A 23520-nucleotide genomic window follows, 5' to 3' on the forward strand; every position below is an offset into this window, starting at 1 on the left:
GCATGCAGATTAACTAAAGGCATAAAACCTTAACCGGAAGATAAGAACAACATAGTTCCATCATTTTTAAAGCAAAAAATGCACAATTTACCAACCTATAATAATAATAATAAAAAAAAAAAAAACTGAGCTCACTAAGCCGAGTAACTGAGTAGGTATATATGTATATTTATATACTTTTGGTGGGGCCGATTGCAAACAAAAAGGGTGGTGCACAACTACATACTATTATAGCAGTCCTATATACAAAATTTAAACGTTCTGAGACTAATCATTTTTGAGTTATGGGAGATACATTTATACATACGTAAGCACAAACATCACGAAAATTCACTTCTGAATCCATTTTAAATTAATTTTATAATATATAAAATTATAAATTATATTATTATAATTTTAAAATTATAATAATATAATTTATAATTTTATATGGAAAAAGAATTCTTTATTTTGTCCCTATGCACACTTGCTTCCCAAAAAACATCGTTATATTGCATTCGATAACGGTCAAAATGGATATTTTCGTTGAAATATGAAATCGGAATTTTTCGTGATTGCAATACTTCTTTACTTCGTACAAGGAAATAAAAATTATGCATTTTGGACAAAAGTGCAAGAATTTTCTTAAGATGTATAAGCCCTTAAAATTAGTGTAACAACAGTGGCAAGATTATTATTACAATTCCTCATACCATCAAATATCATTCGAAATGCCGTAAGCCTGTATCAGGTTAAGTCTTCCAAGTAGAAATGCGACATTAGAACATTCGAATCCCATGGAAATTGACAAGAATTAGAAATTCAAAATCTCAAACCTTCGAGAGTTTTTTTTATAAATCGAATCTGTGGAATCCTAAACTGAAACCAGTGTTACGTATTTTAACTTAGAAAATATAATTTTTATTGAATTTCAATAGAAGCATTCATTAAAAAAGAGCGCGGTTTTTGCTATTTCAGTGGACCTTGTAACGATCTTGACTGCCATATTCTTAATATTCTGCACAGTACCAAGCGTTTAATGTTTAGCCCTTGAAATTATCATACCAGTCAGGCCTTGAAAGTTTCATACACGCTCATTATTTTTTTGATTTAAAACAAACCTAGCAAAGCGTAAAATATTTGTACTGATTCTCAAGTATTTTGCCAAATTATGTTGAGGCTGGACTGGTTTACTTATTATAGCAAAGCACAAATGTGTTTTCTGCTTAAGAGCAGGAACACCATCGTGGAGGGCTTTTTAAGGCAAACTGGACGGAACTCAGGATAACCACGAAGAATGCTACGAAAACTCCCATGCAGTCTGTCTGTTCTTCCAGATTCAAAGTCAGGTTGAACTACCGATATATAGCACTTTCATCGTTCCACTTCTACTGGGCTTTAAACTGCAATGAGAAAACGGACATTTAGAAACGGACAAAAGAACTACTTCATTTGCATTCATTTTGTGTCTAACATCCATTTGTATCCTTTAAATACGTATTTCTAAAAATGTATTTTTTTAATTTGTTTCTTAAAGCAGATTTCATATTTTTACATTAATTAAACACCTTTGTATCAAATGTAAATTCTCTTCATTTTTTACTTCCTTCAACGAAGTAAAGGAAGTATCGTAATCGCTAAATATTTCGCGTATCATATTTCAACCAAAATATCCATTTTGACAGCTCTCGTATTCATCTGAACGATGTTTTTGCGCGACATCTGTACGTACGGACAGAATAAAAAACTCTTTTTTTTCAAACAGATTAAAAAATGGATTTAAAATGGATTCACAAGGAACTTTTTTCATGACGTTTGTATATACGTACGTATGTATATATATCTTGCATAACTCAAAAGCCTTAGAACGTTGAAATTTTGCAATGGGTATTTTGTTATAAACCATATAGTTGGGCATCTCCCTTTCTCGTTTCAATCGACCGCACCAAACGAATATATATATATATATATATATATATATATATATACCCCACTCTGTTACCTGGCTCGGCGAGCTTAGCTTTTTTATTCTTATATGTTGGTAAATTTGTATTTTTTGCTTAAAAAGTGATTGAATTATGTTCTTTTGTTCCGGTTAAAAATTGCACGCCTTTACTTAATCTGCATGTAATAGCTGTAGATTTATTAACAGTTTAAAGGGGGTTTTTTTTAGTGGAACTAAGCCTAACGAGGCGTTTATTTGCTTACCTTTGAAACTCTTAGTAGAATAGTGAATTAAGTCAGTTTCTGCACCAACTTCCTGTCTTTTTGCCGAGTGGGACCAAAAGTAAACTTTCATTTCGTGCACTTAAAATTTTGTTTTCTCGCCTGCTGGCCAAATGACCTGTTTTCGCGTAGAAACTTTAATATAAATTTTCTTACCTGCTTTTAACTGTGTTTGGAATAGTACGTTTTTCTGTATTTTACAATTTTTTCTGTATTTTTGCCTTGCTACGAAGTGAGGACTAAATTAATTGAATGAGAAATATATCTCTAATGAAATTCGAGGAAATAAGTTTAAGTGAAATGCAACAAAAAACGTATATAATTTAATAGGTCGTACAAGGAAATCATAAGGTGTCCGTAACAGATCCTTTTCTTACTGTTATTCTTATTCAAAGAGTTTTGGGAATCGGAAATTCGAGAACCTTTAATTCTGTTTGAGAAAATTTTGGATTCACCCGAAATCTTTTTTACGTTCAAATCTCTGTTGTTGTCTTTCCACTTTACTCTCTATTTTTCTATCTGTTTCAAATTATACGCTGCAATAATTGAGATTTAGATGCACATGTTGCCTAAGAGTAATCGCTTCCTTCCCAAAATAGTTATTTGATTAATTAATTATTATCGAAAAACACGGAAATGCTAGTTCCCTAACGTCATATTCTAAGGTTGGAAAATTGTTCATCAATATCTTCAGAGTTAGTCAAAATAAACCAAAGAGCTCAACTATAATACAACATTATAGAAGCTGAAAAAAACGTTTGGGAAAAGGGGTATGGAAGTTTTACGTTAATTTGACGTACATATTTGTTACTCTTAACTGTTAAGAACACGTTTTGGTTTATCTTTTCATGAAGAAATAATTCTAAGCACATTTTAACAGGAGATGGTGATTCTATTTATGAATGGACTGTTATGACTAAGGCAGAATAATCCAGGGCAAGGGGCGGGCTGAATGGGTGTTTTTGTGATTTTCCGAATATGTAAGGTGTATGCAGTACCTTATGAATGCATAATACATGTATAAACCGGTTAAAACCGCCAGAAACTGGTAGTTCGGTCCTACTTTCGAATAAGGCGAAATTTAACATGGAAATTCTTTTAAAAAGGAACAATGATAAGCGGGCTTCAGCCCGCTCAGCTGGCGGGCTTGTCCGCTAGTCATTTATAAAGCATGTAATAAGGGAAATACGAAGATCTAAAAGCTTTATGTGAGTTTAAGTGAACTATTTCACAATGTTGAGTTAATATTAAAAATTATGAAGGAAACTTGCATTCATTTATTCTGCACGTGCAAATATTTGTTGTTGTTTTATTTTATTCAGTGACTGAATACTCAACTCCTAAAATAAAATGAAAGCGAAGGGATTCACTGTTGTTAAAAAACGAAACAGGGAGCTTAAAATTACATTTAAGGATATTTTCAACTGAATTATTATTATCAAATACTTCTTATTTTCAGATATTTAGTATACAGTCATAAATGATTAATAATTTTATCAGAATCTTTAACTTTCATTAAAACTACACATAACATCATTTTCAGATTTGAAAGCCACAAAAAGCAATTTTTTAAAAACTTACTGAATTTGGTTTTCAAGTGATATGTATTTCCTTTAACCAAAGTGCAATTTGTACCAGTTTCACAATCAGAAACGTCAACTGTGATATCGGTTGCTCTGTTTTCAATACCTAAAAATTAAAACAATTATTATTATTATTATTATTATTTTGTTCAAAGTAAAGTGTAATAAATTTTTGGATAAAATGTTAATAAAGCTGAAACAAAAACAAAGCTAGTCGTTAGTTCAAAATATAACAGATTTTTGTGTGAAATACACTAAAACCAAGCATTTTTATATAATTATGATCTTCCCCAAATGTCAAGTAAGAGAGCTTGGGGGGGTTGTAATACTTCTTCAAAACAAATTTATATTTTTAAATGTATTGGGGATTCCTTGATTATCATTACTTTTTTTATAATGTAACTATTCCTTCATCATATTCACAAAACAAAACATTCGGAAATTATGTTGATTTCAACCCAAGAAGTATTGATACTTTTCCGTTTTGAAGGCGCAACCAATAAAATCGCCAATAATAATACAACTGACGCCAAACGGAATATGCTCGCTTGTAACCTTTTACGTCTCATTTTCAAAACATTCGCAGACATTTCTTATCAGATTGATTGTTTCTTTCAATACTGGCATACAATTATATAGAATTTTTATCAGAGAGTACAGTTTTATGCCCTAAAGCCATTCGCGGTAATTAAAATACAATCACACCGCTCACTCGAAGTCGAAAATACAGAAAAGGCAAAGTCAAGGGCTAAATTCATCAATTCTAATGAGAATGCACTAGTGAAGTAAAGTACTGTGGTTTTACATAATTTCTGAATAAGCTATTCGTACGAATTGAAATAATTCTTGCATTTAAACTTATATTCCAAATTAAGATTTAACTTGAAATTAATGTAGATAATTACTGAGAGAATTAGATTTTTGTAGCGTAGTTTACGTGAGATGAGATCACTTGGGGATCACGTGATATGAACCGGAGAATCAGCTTGTGGTACCATGACAACCATAATAAATTCTTAAATTAATTTTTCTTTACAAATTTATTGTCTTTATTTATTGGCTTTTTACAAAATGTTAAATGATATTAAAATGTGTATGCCTTCAAAATAAAAATTTCTTAGAACTAACATTTGTTAACATTTTTTATGTGTATACTGTATGTTGTCGCCAATAAAGTCTGCTTGGTGAGATTTGCGCCGGCGAAACGGAAAAGTACCGAAGTATTTTATCAAAGCTATTCGCCTGTTACGACTTTTCCTGGACTTCGGAACTTGAAATAAATTGCAACAGATCTCGGGCATAGATTAACAATGAAAACGACAATATTCTAAGAACATTTGATGATTATTATTATTTGGTTATAATGACAAATAATGATATCAAATGGATTACAGCAGAAGAAATTTCTTTTTATTGTAATTTAACTCTTTTGCCAATTTTGAATTTGATTTAATACGGGTCATACGTAAACATGGACGGAAAAACAAAAACACTTTTATGAACTCTATCAGAATAAACGTTTACTCCAAGTATCTCCAAGTTCTCTAATCTCTTCGCTATCATCTTCCGAGTTCCACTTATGCGGCGAGTAATATGCGTTTCGTATGTTTTGTTCCGTCTGTCATGATTTAGTTGCTATAGGCGCTGCAGATGAAATGAATACTGGAGCTGTGACCCGGAGGACAACACTGGAGATGGACTATGATCTTACTTCTAGTCACTGGGCTAACTGCAAGGAAACATCCGTGGTTCTCTCCATGTGTAATTTGAGCATTCATGTAGAGAGAACAGCTGCATCATCTTTTACAAATATAAGATATTTGAAACTGCATTTATTCGAAATTTGAAAAGCTGTAATGACATTCAATATCCCAAAATCAAATTATAGTTTTCTAATCAAATATGATTAAAGAAGGGTCAAATAATCAACGACTCGAAAACGGAACAAAATTGTTTGGAATGATGAGAAGTTCAATGGTAATAGTGGCTGGACTACTGCTGATCTGCGAGAAGATTTTATAATCTAAGTACCAAAAACAGGAGACGATTCTATCCATCTGGAAAGAGAAGGGAGTTTAACGTGAGTGGTTAAACATTATTTATCACTTATCTTTACAACAAAATGTCTTTGCGCTTTAATGACCTGTTCTGCAACTTTGGAATCAATAATTTTGTACTGTACCAATTTCGTATCATTTTTACGATTCTTTAGCTAACTAATTACCTTACTTTCGATAGAATAATATTTTAATTATCAATGCAAGTTCGTCATAGGACATAGAAGGACCTTATATTATCCAGCTGTGGATCCTTCGAGAAGTATCTCAGCAACAATAGCAAGGAAAAGGGTCAGCATTACAACAGTTTCATAAAATTTAACAGCGAAATTTCCGAACCTTGAGAAAATATTTCACGGCGACATTATCAATCTTGTCAAAACAGTACTAAAATATAATTTGGGAATCATTAAGAAAACTGATTTATGTCAAAACGTTGTTATTCATTTATTAATGCAATCACAAATGGTTCTACTATTCTGATATGCGTTCGAATTAAACTATAAATTTTCATATACGTACGAAAGGAGAGTTTTTATAGTTTACTGTGTCTTTTGCAGCATATTTCTCTGAAGAATTTCACTCTAAATAAAATAAATGAAGAATCTTTCTCTGATATGTAATGACCCTAATGCTAAAGCTGAAGAAAGTTGCATATGAAAAGCTTTATATTCATAAATAATTTCCTTTGAATAAACAGGTATTGATGTTTATTAAAAACTTAATGTGGTGCTACTACTTTGGCGAGCAACTTAAATATTATTACTTTATACTAACAAACACTTAAAAAAATATTAATAAACCACCCTAGTATTAAGAAGTAGGTTATGTTGGTGTATGTACAAATTATTATGCCAACCGAAAAACATAAAATATTTATTTGCGAAACGCTGGAAAAATATAAAAATTAAGATTAAGTATATGTATTTTCTATTTATCTTTGGTGAAAAATCTTTTAATGAAAAATTAGTGAAAAGTTTTATAAATTTTCATTAAATACAAATTGTAGCTGTTTCACGTTGTAGCAGTTCTTTAAGTTTATATCTATTTATTTTTATAACCATTATTTAAGTTTATAAAATTATTTATTTTTATAACCATTATTTAAATATAATAAGTCTAGAAACTTCTGATGCAGCAACATGTATTATGTAGCTTTTTAAAAAAATCCACCTGCATATAAGTCAGTTTCTATATGAACTTTGTATAAATTGTTTAAGTGACAAACATAAGCTTGCATTATGCAAATCGAAATATCCCTTGTGTCAAGGAAAGCCCAGTTAATTATTGTGTTGTTTTGAAAATGATAGTTCCTTGTGTGGAAAGTCACCACTCCAGGAAATCTCGCCAGGCTCTCAGTCAAAGATGCTTTCGTTTATTTGATTGTGGCAAACCACTCGAGGGCTCTCTGCCTAAAGGAAGGTATGCCTTCGTGGAGACCTTTCTAAGGGAAACTTGCTCGTATCCATGTTACATATAGGGAAAATCACAAAACCAAAGGGCCTATGCAGCCAGCCTGTTTGCTGGGTAAACTACCAGTGTGCAGGAACTTTACCTCTCGGTTGCTGTTGGGCCTGTCACTCGGAGAACCTCCCATTTCAGATGCATTAGCTACTCATGATACTCAAAGATGAATCAATCCGATTCCAAAGCAAAACAGCCATTACTTGCCATTGTTAAGATTTGGTCACAGCAACTGCTAAGGTTGCCAGCCATTCTTTTAGCCATGGTTAAGGTTTGTGTCATCGATGCTGAATGATTATGATAGCAGAAGAGCGATACTTGGCAGTGCATGTCAGTCGCATTTCATGACCCTGCACTTCTCTTATGCACTTGGTCTTATCAGAGATAATATAAACATTCCTGTTAGTGTTTAAGTGGAAATGCGATAAGTATCAAATGGAAAATACATGACTCTCTGACTAGCAATAATGATTCTTTTATTTTAGTAAGAGACTTTCTCTTTGTATCTAAAATTACACATTTTGTTCTTTCAATGGGTCCTGATCCTGAAGCTGAAAATTTAAGTCTGCCAAATCGCTTTATATTAACCGACCGAAGTTTTCATACTTCTGGAAAGGAAATATAGATATGATTTTAGGGTCTGAATGTTTCTATCAAATAATAAAAGATGGTAGAACATTTGTAAATTTAACGTTTATAAATTCCCTGTTAGGCTTGATTGCCAGGAAATCAATTGTTTTAAACACCCGTAAATAAAGTTATTATTTAACTACTAATACAGAAACCACTGATGACATTTCAAGAAAATTTTGGGAAATAGAAAAATTTTCAGCGCAGAAGAAAATTTTGTGAAAATTATTTTCAAAAGCCGCACAAACGGGGTTGTACAGGTAGATTCTTTGTTGAAATGCCTACCAAGGCTCACCAGCGGCCGACTATTAAAAGCCACTGAATACTGGTAGTTCACTCAGGGATTCGAGTCCCGGCGAACAGGCTGGCTGCATTGACGTTTTCGTGGGTTTCCCCATGTGTAACGTGGATAGAAGTCAGTTTCTTATAAAAAGACTTCCAAGGGGCATCGCTTACTTTCAGTGTAGTGCCTAGGGGCGAAGCATATAATAAGTAACAAAAACGCCTACCAAGAAAATGGAATTAAATACTCTAAGTAATTTACGAATTTTAATGGAAATAATACTGCAACAAAGAGGTAGAAGATTGAACTATTAAGCGTTTGTTCAAGAATATGAATTGCTAAGTTATATGCAAAAATTAACCAAGGATTGCCCGATTCTCATAATTCACTATTTGCCCCATCATGGCGTCTTTAGATGTCATAAAACTTCTACCAAACTTCGGGTTGTCAACGATTCCACCCCCACGATTTCTGGTCAAAATTTGAATATTTTTCTTTTTGGAAAAGTACAGGAAGAAGTTTTTAACATTATGCTAAGAATTCGAAAGCATAAAAGAATATTAACAGCTGGTAATTAGACACATGTTTAGGCAAACAGAACGAACCCAGAGGATTTTCTGAAAACCACAGAACGTGACACTCGTACAGAGTGCAAATTGAATACAGTGACTTTGGCCTCTACGCTACTAGATTTATAAAACGATTAGCTTTAAGCGAATCTGCGAAGTTTCCATTAGCTTCGGAAGTTGTACTACTATTATCGTAATTGCGAGGCTAGCATCGGCCTGGCGGCTACAACCAGATTCGTCGTATAAATAATGCGTAAGGCATCTTGGCTTTCTAACCCATGCATGTGATATCATGTTATACAGATAATATAAATAGCGGTAGGCAAGATATCGAAACTTGAAAAATTCAAAAGTAAATTGTTTCAGTTATGTGGCATATGTCTGCATAAATGGAATTCTAACTGTGATGAGTCCCCCACCAGCGGCCGAGGAGTAAAGTCCCTGAACACTGATAGTTCGGTCCGAAGTTCGAATCCGACGAACGGGTTGACTGCATAGGCGTTTCCGTGGTTTTCCCCATGCGTAACCTGTTAATACAAGCCAGCCTTTCTTAGAAAGTCCTCCATGAAAGCGTTCCTCCCTTCCATGTAGTGACTTAGGGCGAAACACGTAAATAATAATAATAAATCTGATGAGTTCCTAGGTTTGGAACGGCAAAACTCAGAAGGATATTTACTTGCCTAAACTGAAGAATGTTCAGTTAAAACACTGGGTATAGTGTGGAATTCGAAAGACGATACATTCGTTCTTAAGAGTTTCAGTAAAACTGCAAGGTGTTTGTACCAACGAGAAGTTTTATCAACTACTGCTAAATTGTATGACTCATTTGTATTCATTGGATATGTTATAACTAAACCCAGGATATTTCTCCGGAAGCTTTTACTAAAGAAAATTAACTAGTACGATAAACTTACTGATCAACTGACACATGAGTGGATCCGTTTTTGCTCGCACCTCAAAAGAAATTAAAAACATTAGCACTGACTGATACATCTTGAGTGTCGTTTTTCAACTTATTGTTTTAGACTCATTTGCCTTTATTGGATCTGTTGTAGCTAAACCTAAGATATTTCTGCAGAAACTTTGGATAGAGAAACTTAATAACTGCGACGATAAACTTATTAATCAACTGAGAAATGAATGGATCCATTTTTGCTCGCACCTTAAAGGAAATTGAAAACATTAGTCCTGACAGATAGATCTTGAGTGTTGATCCTCAGTTGTTTTACTCGGTTTTTGTCGTGCTTCCATTTCTGCATATGGGGCAGTTGTTGATCTTAGAAGTTGTAATGAAAACTCTTTTCGGTACTTTTCCGTTTCGCCGGCGCAAATCTCGCCAAGCAGACTTTATTGGCGACAACATACAGTATACACATAAAAAATATTTAAAAATTTTTAGTTCTAAGACTTTTTTATTTTGAAGGCATAAACATTTTAATATCGCTTAAAATTTTATAAAAGACAATAAATTAGTAAAAAGACATTAATTTAAGAATTTACTATGCTTTCATGGTTCGACATCTTGATTCGCCGGTTCATATCACGTGACCCCAAGCGATCTCATCTCACACAAACTATTGTACAAAAATTTAATGCTCTCAGTAATTATCTACATTAATTTCAAGTTAAATCTTAATTTGGAACACAAGTTTAAATGCAAGAAATATTTCAATGCGTACGAATACCTTACTCAGAAATTATGTAAAACTGCAGTGCTTTACTTCGCTAATGCATTTTCATTAGAATTGATGAATTTAATCTTTGACTTTACCTTTTCTATATTTTCGGCTTCGGGTAAGCGCTGTGATTGCATCCTAATTGACATAATTATCGAAAATGGCCTTAGACATAAAACTGAACTATCTGATAAAAATTCTATGTAATTATATGCCAGTACTGAAAGAAACAATCAATCTGATAAGAAAAAGCTGCGACTTGTTTTGAAAATGAGGCGTAAAAGGTTACCAGCGAGAATATTCCGTTTGGCATCGGTTGTACCATTATTGGCGACTTTATCGCTTGCGCCGGCAAAACGGAAAAGTACCGTCTTTTCCAACAACTTTGCTTGCCAGCAAGTCAAGTGTTTCGTCTTTAAAGAAATCTCAGTTCCTCGGTTGGAACTGTTTTCTTGTTTATTACTCTCATAACCTGTCATCAAAATCATCCTTTCCTTAGAAAGGAACATTGACTGTTCTGTTGTTTTCGAACTCAACTATACTTCTCCCTTAAATAAATTCCCTCCCTCATAAAGTCAAACTCTTGTAGGAAACCAAGTGTTTAAAATTCAATCTCTTAATGAAATTATCAGAAGAAACACATCTTATCCAGGTAAAACCCTACTGATCTAACATCTCGTGTGGTCTTGATCCCTCTGGTCTCGAGTACCCGAACCTTTGGCGGTCAGGACCACCTATTGCTGCTGAAAACACTATCTGGCCTCAGGTATCTGAATCTTTTGTGGTCAGGAGCACCTGCTGCGGACAATTGCAGCACAAAACAAATGATCTCCATCGAAACGAATTATATTTGACTGAAAACAATTATCTAACACTGTCTTAGTTCTTTCTATGACAAGTGACTTTATTAAGCAATTTCTCAGTAAGTCAAGTAATAATTTCCATAAATTAATACGAATTCCTAGTAATAGTTTTAAGTTAACATGTAACTGCAGAAACAAAAAAGATACTTTATTCTATAACTATTGAAGAATTTCAAAAGTAGGTCAAAAGGCGTTAATTATAGCCGTACGGGTAAAGGTATTCCATACAGAAATTAATGCTTTTAAGAAAAAAAATTAAGGGATCTGATGTAAGTACCTTAAATATTTCTTTTTTGATGATGATCTTATTCATGTCGAAGATAGACGTGTTCATTTTGATTTGTCGTTTGACCAGAAACATCCTCGAAATCGCAAACTCACATTATAACTAACTAAAAACATAAAACATTTTCACATCAGCTTTTAATTTATCGCACAAAAAATGAATCTACACTTATACCATCAGACCCCTTCTCACTCATGCCTGATCATATTGGGCTAGTTCTGCAAGTAAAGGCATCAATCAGCTGCAAATCATTCAGAACAATTATTCAGATTAATTACTGGTATGCCGTATTTTACATTCTTGATACTGACTATGTGGAGGACTATCTGAACTACATTAGTAATAATTTATCCTCAAAAGAAGATAATTATGATTATGGTAAACATTTAAAGTAAACTTCGGTATGAATTACCTCCGAAGACTTTCATCTATGACCTCATACAACATGCATCCTCAGGAACTATGTTTTTCATCTTACAAATTCTTTTTCATTTCTTCATTTTCAGAAGCTTTGTGAGAGGTCAGCGACTACCGTAAGAGTAAACAAGCGACATCTCTACTGATTCACTAAGTTGTTCAATTATCTTCCCACTGCTTCTTTTTTCGGGTATGGCTCTTTTAGTCCAGGATGCTTTCTGCGAGATTTTCGGAGATCATATGCCTCTTCTTTTCTCACCCCATTTACAGTGTGGCTCATTGGACTTAGTGAAAGTTCACAGTTTTTCTCCTTGCATTTTCTATATTGAAATACTTCATAGTTTATTGGAAAACCTTTTATCTGGTATTCCAATATAATCAAAGATGTGTCAACGAGTTTCAATAAAATTTTAAAAAATTTCCATTATCACATGTGTCTTCACCTCTGTCTTAAATTTTTGTATTTTATGAACAGGATTTAAAAACTTAAAGTGTCTTTAAGAAACTGATTTAACCTTCTCCACTTGAAGATGAGGGTAACTAATTTTTAGCTGTTAAAAGATAACAATTTCAAGTCTTGGGCTCCTCATTCATGTGCTAGTTTACATTTAACGATAAATTTTCGTAAAATATTCAGATTCTGCTTTCTTGATATCAGAGTATGTTGTAACTTCGTACGCAAGTACTTGCGAGTCATCAAGTACATGGATCTTTTTTACCTTGTTATCAATCTCACGATGGCTTCTCTTTCAACACTGTGCAAAATCTACTTATGTTCGGCATTTTCCGTAAACATTTCATGCACAGCTTCCTATGTTTATCAGATTGGAAAATGCAAGAGCAAAGTTCTATTATCGACTTCTCTTTTATTAAAGAAATCCTTCTTGTAAGCCTATGTAATCACTTCCTACTGTATCTTTAAAAAAATATTGAAAGGAAAAGAATAGGTAGTTGCGTAACCAGTAAATATTTGAAGTTATATTCATTAGTTTGGAAACACTGCATAAAGTTCCTAAACTTGAAGCTTTCTTTCTGAATTTTTCTGGTAATGTACCAAGCAGTACATCACGAAAATTAAATATTAAATGAGATACTGTGTGACATTTCAATTTAATCACTTATATTACGGTATAAACTGCAATCAGTACTCCTTTTTATTAAAAGGCCAAAATTTCTCCATCTTTGAATAGTAAGAAGAATCGGGAAATGTGGTTTCTAAGAATTCTGATGTGAACACCCATGACTTCCTCGTATGGCCTATTAAATTATACGCATTTTTTGTTCCATTTCATTTAAACTTAACTTTTAAACTTTATCATTGCGATATACTATTTCTCATTCAATTAATTCCCTTCTCAATTTGCGACAAGGCATAAAAATAAAAACATGTTCATTTAAAAAAATTTAAAACTTCAAATACAGTTAAAGACAATTTAAAAAAAAAATTACAATTAAAATTAGAGTTTCTAAGCAAAAACAAACATTTCATTCAACGGGCGAAAAGATCAAACTTTCGCTGCACAAAATCGAAAGCTAACTTTTGGTCCCACTAGGCAAAGATTGGACTTGGCTCACAAACTTGCTTAATTCATTATTCTACTGAGCATTTCCAATGCAAACAAATGGCGGCTTCGTTAGGCTTAGTACCACTTAAACAGCTTTTAAATTCTTGATGATTCTATGACTTTTGCATGCAGATTAACTAAAGACATAAAAACCTTAATCGGAGCATAAGAACACATAATTCAATCACTTTCATAGCAAAAATGCATAATTTACCAACATGTAAGAATAAAAAACTCGGCTTACCGAGCCGGACAACAAAACCATGGGTATGTACACTGAAATGACAAAAGTCATGGGATACCTCCTAATATTTTGTCGGTCCTCCTTTTGCGCGGCGAAGTGTAGCAACTCGACTGGCATGGATTCAACAAGTCGTTGGAAGTCCCTTGCAGGAATATTGAGCCATGCTGCCTTTATAAACGCCCATAATTGTGAAAGTGTTGACGGTGCAGGGTTTTGGGCACGAACTGACCTCTCGATGATGTCCCATAAATGTTCGATGGGATTCATGTCGGGCGATATAGGTGGCCAGATCATTCGCTGGAACTGTCCAGAATTTTCTTCTAACCAATCGCGAACAATTGTGGCCCGGTGACATGGCGCATTGTCATCCATAACAATCCCATCGTTGTTTGAGTACGTGAAGTCCATGAATGGCTGTAAGTGATCTCCAAGTAGCTGTAGGTATCCATTTCCAGTCAATGATCGGTTCAGTTGCACCAGAGGACCGAGTCCATGCCATGTAAAAACAGCCCAGACCATTATGGAACCACCGCCAGCTTGAACAGTGCCTTGTTGACAACTTGGGTCCATGGCTTCGTGGGGTCTGCGCCACACTCGAACCCTACCACCAGCTCTTACCAACTGAAATCGTGACTCATCTGACCAAGTCACGGTTTTCCATTCCTTTAGGGACCAACCGATATGCTCACGAGCCCACGAGAGTCGCTTCAGGCGATGTCGTGCTGTCAGTAAAGGCACTCGAGTCGGTCTTCTGCTGGCATAGCCCAAGGAAGACAAATTTTGCCGCACTGTCCTATCGGACACGTCCCTCATACGTCTCACATTGATTTCTGCGGTTATTTGACGCAGTGTTGCTTGTCTGTGAACATTGACAACTCTACGCAGACGTCGCTAGTCTCGGTCGTTAAGTGCAGGTGGTCGGCCACTGCGCTGTCCATGGTGTTATATTATGCCTGAAATTAGATACTCCCGGCACTTTACACGGTTTAAAAATTAACGGATTTCAAAAACTTGGCAAAAATGTATATTCGGCTGCATATACAGAAATACATATATTTGAAGTCATTTTTGAATCTCATTCCTTTGGTAACACTGGTGGCAACAACAAGGATGGGGATTCCCCGTGTTGTAAAAGGAGAATCTCCGTAGTATGTACATGTATTTCACACAACAGTAAAGCTATTTAGTTCATGTGAACTAGTGCACTATCAGTATTTTAGCAGCAAAGGTTATATCAGTTTTATCTACCTATTTCAATGTTTACTAGTAAGTTTTCAACATTTATATTTTATGTGGCATTTTTATAATTTACATAATTTTTTTAAGGTTTTATAAGGCCAAAAGGCTTATAAAATATTTGTTTTTTATTAAAATATTTATTTTTTAAGGCCAAAAGATTTGAAAAAAATCAAATAAAAAGAAAAGTTATTTCTTTAGAAACAAAATTAAAATATTAGATCGTCTACGTAATCGAGAAAGAATAACAGATGTTGCTAAATTTTACTCCATGAATGAAGCCACAATAAGAACAATTGTAAAAATTAAGAGTCTATTAGAAAAAGTGTAGCAGCTGGAAACTTGCAGTAGTAAGAGCACAATTTCGTATGTAAGAGATGATTTACAATGGAAAATATGGAAAAGTCATTAGTGATATGGATAGAAGACCAAAATCAAAAACGGATTCCTATTGATACTAACGGTATTAAAAATAAGGCTTTAAGGATTTATAACGCACGTAAGAATCAGTCACCATTGACTTTGTCAGATGAAAAAAAGGTATCTATTTCCGCAGGTCATGGTTGGTTTGAGAGATTTAAACAAAGACATTCCTTATAGAATCTACGACTGAAAGGAGAAAATGCATCTCCTGATTCGGATGCAGCATAACAACATCCAGCAAAATTTGCTGAAATCATTGCAGCGAACTCCTACACTTCTGGTCAGACCTTCAATTCTGACGAGTCAGGGCTGTTTGTGGGAAAATGCCTGAAAGAACCTATTTAGCTGAAGTTTGCAAATCAGCTAGTGGCCATAAGGCAGCGAAAAGTCGTAGAATAATTCTGTTGCAACGCTTCAGGCGATTATATAATGAAACCATTGGTTCTTAACAAATCAAAAACACCACGCTCATTTAAAGGAATAAAATAACCTTCCCGTTTATTGGATGGCAATAAGAAAAAATGGGTCACAGCCATAGCTTTCAACGAATGGTTTCATAACATGTTTGTCCCAGATGTCAAAAATTATTTAAGTAAAACGGGACTGTCTTTCAAGGCTCTTCTATTAAATGATAATGCATCTGGTCATCCTCAAGATTTACAACACGAAAACGTAGAAGATGTCTTTTTACCAAAGAATACAATTTCCTTATCACTGTATATTAAACAAACCTTCAGGTACATTTTATAACAAAGGAGAATGGTGAATCTCTTACTATTATGGATGGTTGGAAGACATTTCCAATCTTAGACTTTATTAAGCATGTTGGACTGTCATATACAGTCAAAAGTCATTAATTCGGACACCCATAATCCGGACCTCAAAGCTACAAACTTTCTGCGCATAGGCGTTTACGCTTGCGCGTAAGACCTTTCCGGCTGCGAATATGCATGTGCGCATGCGCATAATACGTTTACGCACGCGCGTTTAATATATAATGGACGGTATAAGCTAAGCTAAAATTATTTAATTCAGTTAATGTTGCAGATTGCGTTGCTCCTTAATCTTCGAATTGGATCCGGCTTATTATTTTTTGCAGACTGTTAGAGCAATTTTATAAAAGTAAGCTTGAACTTTCGATTATGTCAAATAGAATTTCCGGTATGTATTTACTAATATGTAAAGGATCTTACAAAGCGAAAGTATGTTTCGAAATCCGAAATCTGTTTATTAATTTCACGCTGCTCTGCGGCGGAGGGGGGGGGGAAACGCCGCGGCGTGCAATGAATTGGAAGTTGATCTGTCAGCACTATCCTTATCTTCAGAGCAGATGTTTTTATTTTATTTCGCTTATAATTTCTTACTAAATGTAGTATTTCATCTCGATGTACTCCCGTCTTTGATATGATTTAAATCGAGTTCCTCGTCATTATAATTCGCTTCCGATAGTGAAGAAAGTGACACAGAGGTTATTGAAAATGAAAAAATTTCGATTGACAAATTAGTCGGTATTCTCGACACAGCAATTATAGGACTTGAACAGAGGAACTTTGTAACTAAACAAGAAATTATGTCTGTTTAATAGAATTAAAATGAGAGTATTATCACATGAAACGAAGCAACTTAAACAACTTACATTGAAAGAAATGTTTAATAAAGTAAACAAATAAATATTAAGCTTTTTCTTTTTGTAAATTTTGATACCCTTTAGATCATAATTGTTCTTTATTTCATAAATTACGGTTTCATATTTTTAATTTTGTAATTTCTGCATGCCATCTTACCAGATTTAAACTGATGATCTATAATCCGGAAAAATCGATAATCCGGAATCGCCGAAGTCCCGACGAGTCCGGATTAACGACTTTTGACTGTACTCAGATTAAACAATCAACGCTCAACGCAAGCTGGAAAGCAATATGGCTGGATGATGATAAAGTTCAGAATGATAGATTATCAGTACAGCATGAATATTCTCAGCTCACTAAATTGGCGTTTTGAGGATTTAGCTCAGGCAGATATATAAGAAATAATGGCTGATGAAGAACTAAATAAGGATGAGTTAGTTAACATGATTCATGAAACAAATAAACATGATGAAGACAATGATTCTGATGAAAAGCAGGCTGAACCAGTTGTGTTTACAGCAAGAGTCATCAACGTAGGAGTTTGAATTGGGAAGAAAATTAGGTAATAATTTTTTACAATATGGCCCGAATATTGAACGAGCTCCCCGATTCGAACAGGAACTTAGTAAGTGCTTAAATCAATATGAGAATGTTCAAGATTTAGGAGAAAAAAAAAAAAAAAAAAAAAAAAAAAAAAAAAAACTAGGCAATCGTTAAATTACGGATTTCACTACAAAGTCTTGTCTATCTGAGATCTTCCCTAATTCGAGAACCATTGAAGCAGAATCTCAAGAACGTTCAAGTAATGAAATTGACATTATACCAATCAAGAAAAAAAACTAATAGTTCATAAAAGTGATCACAGTGATTAAACTTATAATAATTTTTTCAATCATCTTATATTTTCCTAAAGTAAAATAAATTAAATATGAACTTCTATTACCTACATATATTTGTTATTTTATGAACGAAGTATAATTTTATTTATTTTAAGACATCTTACTTCTGTTTTATGTAAATAAATACCTAAATTATGCGCATTAAGTGTGTTTTTTGTTTTATACGGTTTTTCGTAGCAAAATCCAAGATTTCGATTTATACGGTTTTGTGAGGAGCCATGTTCCGTGTAAATCGAGGGATAGGTGCACACATATATATATATATATCGATTGCACCCAAAAAGGGAGGTACACAACTACATGTTATAGCGGTTCCAAGTACGAAATGTTAACGTTCTGAAGCTACTGATTTTTGAATTATGTGACATATATACGTATGTGCAGACGTCACGAAAGAAGTATCTTCTGAATCCATTTTAAATCCATTTTACAATCCGTTTTGAAAAAAAGAAAAAAAAATTAGTCCTTTATTCTGTCCGTACGTACAGATGCCACCCAAAAACATCGTTCAAATGGATGTTTAAATGAAGCTGAATATTTTTCATCGATTCAGAAGTAAGTTTATTTGAATAAATAGTCCATCTGGTTTTAAAAATAATTCGTAAATATCACTAGAAAAGAAATCTAATCAAAGAAACTGGTATCCAGTATTCTAATTATCAAAACACAAATGTATAGAAAATGCGGGGAAAAGTGCAGAATCGTCCACTGCTTGGCGCATTTTTATGAATTGCACATACTTCGGTATCCATGTACACATCGACCTATTTTCCACTTAAAAAAACATCCCAGAATTGCACAAAAATGGCATTGCGCACTCCCTTGACTTTATCCATGTACACATTGACCGATTTTCGCTTAAAAAGGTCAAAGAAAATTGACAAAAATCCAATTCTTCTTACTCTTTAAAAAGCGACAAACAAACGCCAATCAAATAAGTGGGCGATTCTGCACTTTAGCCAAAATGCATTCCTTATTGTCTCTTTCTTAAGGCAAGATTTTATTGAACATTTTATGCGTTTACAATTTCTTGCGTTGTCATTCAGCAGAGTCGAACATTATCTATTCAGGTCGGAACAGCGAGCAATTAATGCAGCACTCCTGAAGGAGTTTGATTTGGAAACGTAATAAGTATATTTTAATGATATTTATTTTATGATTTATTCAAAAGCAAATTATACATGACTAGGTAAATTAAACTACAAAAATAAAGCTATAAAAAGTGATTACATTGTAATTAATATCAGCTTAATTATCATTTTAGATCCTCATGACAAGTTCCTAATCATAAAACTTAAAACGTTCTTATTAACCATTTACTCACCAAATAAATTTACATACAAAAATGTCCACTTTTTAATTACCAAAGCTATAAAAAAATGTACCTATTACAATGAAAAACAATTTTAGGTAGCATTATAGCATTTTTTATGGTGAGTTTCAATTTGCACTCATGTCCTATTTCTGCAACTGAAATTATTCGCAGTGCAAACTGTTAAATCTAATTTATATAACTTCCTTCTGTTAAAAAATAGTAATAATATTTTTTAATTTTAATTCAAATAATTCCATAGTTTTGATTTTCAATTCAAAAAATGTACAACAGATCAGCATTTCGAAACCATAATAAATAACAATTTTAGAATCTTTTCCATTCCTGTAGAAAATGAAATAAATAGATTACTATTTAAAATCAGGAAATTAATAAAATTATTTTATAAATATTTTTTCCTAGACTTCGGTGCATCAAAATAAAAGCGAGCGTTTATTTCGTTATTTTTTTAATTCAAATATAATTTTTCCTAATGACATTCGTTAAAAACGCAACAGCGAACCAAAATATTAAATAAAAATATATATGCATTTTTCATGAAAAAATTGAAATCAAAGAGCATTTCTTATTTTGCATTTTGGACTACAGAGAGGGCTTCCGATCTAAGGTCATACCTAACGGAAAAGCATAATTCATTTAAAATGTTTTTAATCAAAACTAGAATCTTTGAATCACAATTATAATTAATAACATACCTTCGCAATCCTGTACAGCTATTATAGCAGCGTTAGCCACAGCAAAAAGAGTTAAAAACAACGCGGTAAAATAAACTATACGCTGCATTTTCGTATGTGTTAAAACTCAATTCTGTGCTCAACTGACCGATATTTTGCCGATAAAAGCATTCATATTCTGATGAAAAAAATGAAAAATAAATTGTGGGCGGGGCTTTTCAGCTTCTGCGATGACGTCCGGAACAAGCGATAAAAGAGTTATGGACAGAATAATAAACTCTTCGAAAGACACGTTGCAGATGTCGATAAAAAAAACTCCAAATTTAGAATGGAGAAAGGATGGATGGGAAATTTCGAATTAGTTTTAATGAAAAATAGTGCTTCTTCGCTTCGATTTCATATCCTCTATAGCAGGGGTACTCCATCGGAAGGAGAGAGGAATTTCTTAATTTCAGAGGGAAATTCGATCGCTATTTTATTTATCCACTAAGGATTTATTTATGATTTAGTAATTATTTATTTTAGTAGTTTAGTATTAATTTATGAGTGCAAAAAAAACTACTTTATTCAAGTTCTAGTATTATTGGGTTTTCTTTAAAGCGCAAAGGGGCAGTTTACCAAGAAGGGCTGTTAATTTAATTTTGGCATTATGCATTGGATCACTATAAACTTTGGTTCACTTTTCAAAGTGCTATTACCAAATATTATAGCCCTGTATTGTATTTAAGGAAATTAAATCATTAAGAATCTGCATGAATGTATACATGTTTCACGCACTGTGAAAACACAATGGTAACTGGAGACATCAAATTTTGAATAATGTAGTCCTCATGTCGAATATGGCCATCTGGAAGCCGAAATTTGGAATTGTTTTATTATCTACTTCATATTTTGGAAAACTTTAACGAATTTTTGATTAAGAAATTTAATTATTTCAAAGCGAGCAATAGCAACACTGTACGGGGGGGGGGAATACATTTTAATCTCCAGCGCGCGAGATTCTGTTTCGGAAAATCTAAAGATATGCTCTTTTTAAATTATTTTGCTATATTGCTGTTGAAGTAAATTTTATGATTTAAGTGCGAAGAACAGGATATTTAGTAAATAAAGGAGAAAATCTGAAAACTTTCAGTTTTTTTTCGGGGGAGGGGGGAAGCAGGAGACGTGAAAAAAGTGCAATGCCCTATCTGGGACTCGAACCTGGAACTCTCAAATACGCGTCAAGTATACTACCGATAGAAGGAGTGAGAAAATACCTTATAAAATTTTGGTATTTTCCACAATTTTTCTTGCTTAGTTTATAAGGTACATTCAAAATAATCCGAATTTAAATAAATATACATATATTTTTCGAGCTTGGTATTGGAGGGGGGGGAAATGATCGTTTAGCAATGGTGAAAGGGTTGCACAAAATCACTGTACTATATTGTCAGCCATAAGTTGCTAATTACCATTTTCCTTTTTTTTTTTTTTTTTTTTTTTGAATGGGAACTTAAAGCGTAATTTTGGACAAAATCAACTGATGCACTCTCGAATCAATTCTAACATTGGATGCATGCTATGTGAGTCTTTCTTCAACCTTTTACACAATTTCAAGCGTAGTTCTAGCTTTCTAATATCAAACTGGAATAGAGCCCCGCCAATCAGACACGCGTCTCTCTTCTTCAGGAGCAAAAACAATTCGCAATTTTTATTATTATTATTATTATTTATTTATTCTGAAGAAGAAGGACCTGTATCTGGTAGCTCTCGAAATCATGAAGGTTTCATTCAAAATCTATGACAAAGTCATACTGCTAGTTTGTCTAATTTTAAATTTTAACTTTTAATAATTGGTATTTAAAACCTCAGTGATGATCAGACTAAGCAAATATGTATTCGAACCTTTAAAATCTAATAACGTTAGTAAAACTCTATACGAAATAGATAGATAAAATGTGAAAACGATATAAAATATTTTATTTTAGCATTTATTTGCGTAAATACTTCCCATAAAATTAGCATATTAAGCCTAATTAATACATTAAGTTTACGTTAACATTATACTTAATTAATACATTAAGACTAATTCCTCTGATGGTGACCTGTATAATAATCTTAATCCAGCATTACTATAGTCATTTGGCTAACCTATGATTTACATCGTAATTAGAAAAAAGAGAACACTTTTATAAATGTAGAGTTTTCGTTAATTGTAGTTAATTCATGAACAATATTAAATATGCTGGTCGAAATATGATCGGAATCTTAAATTATTATTTAGGAATCAACTTGCCCTTCAGAAATGAAAAGATATCTGTTGATAGTGTTTTAATTTGAAAACACTTCTGTAAATGACGTCACTAATGTCCCTGAGGATTATGTTTTCGATATTATTGGCTAAGATATTGCAGAGTTTATTTCTTGGCTAAATGTTGTTTCCAGGAGGAACCAAATCTTTTAAAACCTAAATAAAGTTCGCTGTTTGTGCATTGTACTTCTAATTTTTTTTTTTTTTAACCCCAAAGGGCGTTAGCCCAGAAGGGCTATCAATTTCGTTTTGGCATTTTGCGTTGAATTCAAATTTTTCCCACCTCATATTATCACCCTGTGTTATATTTAAAAAAATTAAATAATGAAGAATCTGCATATATGTATATATCTTTCTTGCACTCTGATAAAACAACGACACCTAAAGCCATCAAATTTTGAAAAACTCAATGAACCGAATATGGGCATTTGGAAGCCCTAATTTGGAATGTGGAATTTGTTTTATTATCTATTTCATATTTTTTAACACTTTAACAAATTTTTGAATAACAAACTCCATGATTTCAAATCAATTTCATGAGCAATGGCAACACTATACGAAAAAAAAAAAATTATCTCCAAATGAGCGAGACTGTATATCGGAAATTCTAAAGGTACGCTCATTTTAAAATTATTTTGCGATATTTCAGTTGAATTAAATTTTATGGTTTAAGTGCGAAGAACGTGATATTTAATAAATAAAGGTAACACACAAAATGTTTAAAAAAACGCCCCTTTGGGCGTAATGTAAAATTGGAAAGTTTTTAGATTTCCCCCTTTTCTTTTTTTTTATATATTATTATTATTTATTTATGCGCTAAAGAAAAATATTTCTGTTATTTAAATCATTATAGCATATCAGTTTCATTAATTATAATGTAGAGTTCAATACCATAAAAGTATTGCATAGAACTCGATATTTAGAATATCTGTTCAGAATATTCTACAGGAATTTTAAAAGAAAAACTGATATATACAAGATTCTTAGATTTCAAAGAAAAATTTCATAGAATTTCGGTAAATTAGTGGGAAACGCTTTACTGCCTTTTTATGATGGCATGGGGGATAAAATACTCCTTCCGATTTTCTTTTATAAAGGAATTCAGGTTTATTCTTTCATATTTAGTGATTCATAAAAATTTACCATATGTTCGAACATAGCAGAAGACCTACACAGCTGACAGAGACCACGGGAA

The 23520-nt window shown here is 33.0% G+C and overlaps 1 protein-coding gene across 1 annotated transcript in view; it reads right to left on the bottom strand.

Annotated features, from left to right (window-relative positions):
* The window catches only part of LOC118183990 (uncharacterized), a 34958-nt gene extending 14747 nt beyond the window's left edge, over window positions 1-20211 (bottom strand). Inside the window, exons 1-2 of the mRNA XM_085827088.1 lie at window positions 20057-20211; window positions 3787-3894 (exon numbers count right to left, since the gene is read on the bottom strand). Coding sequence (XP_085683214.1) covers window positions 3787-3894; window positions 20057-20144 — 196 coding nt within the window. The 5' untranslated portion in view covers window positions 20145-20211. The remainder of the gene's footprint in view (window positions 1-3786; window positions 3895-20056) is intronic.
* Between the last annotated feature and the right edge of the window lie 3309 nt (window positions 20212-23520).

Source organism: Stegodyphus dumicola, chromosome 11 (genome assembly GCF_044657685.1).
Source record: "Stegodyphus dumicola isolate Sdum_Otavi_A_Nest chromosome 11, ASM4465768v1".
In the NCBI taxonomy this organism is placed as follows: Eukaryota; Metazoa; Arthropoda; class Arachnida; order Araneae; family Eresidae; genus Stegodyphus; species Stegodyphus dumicola.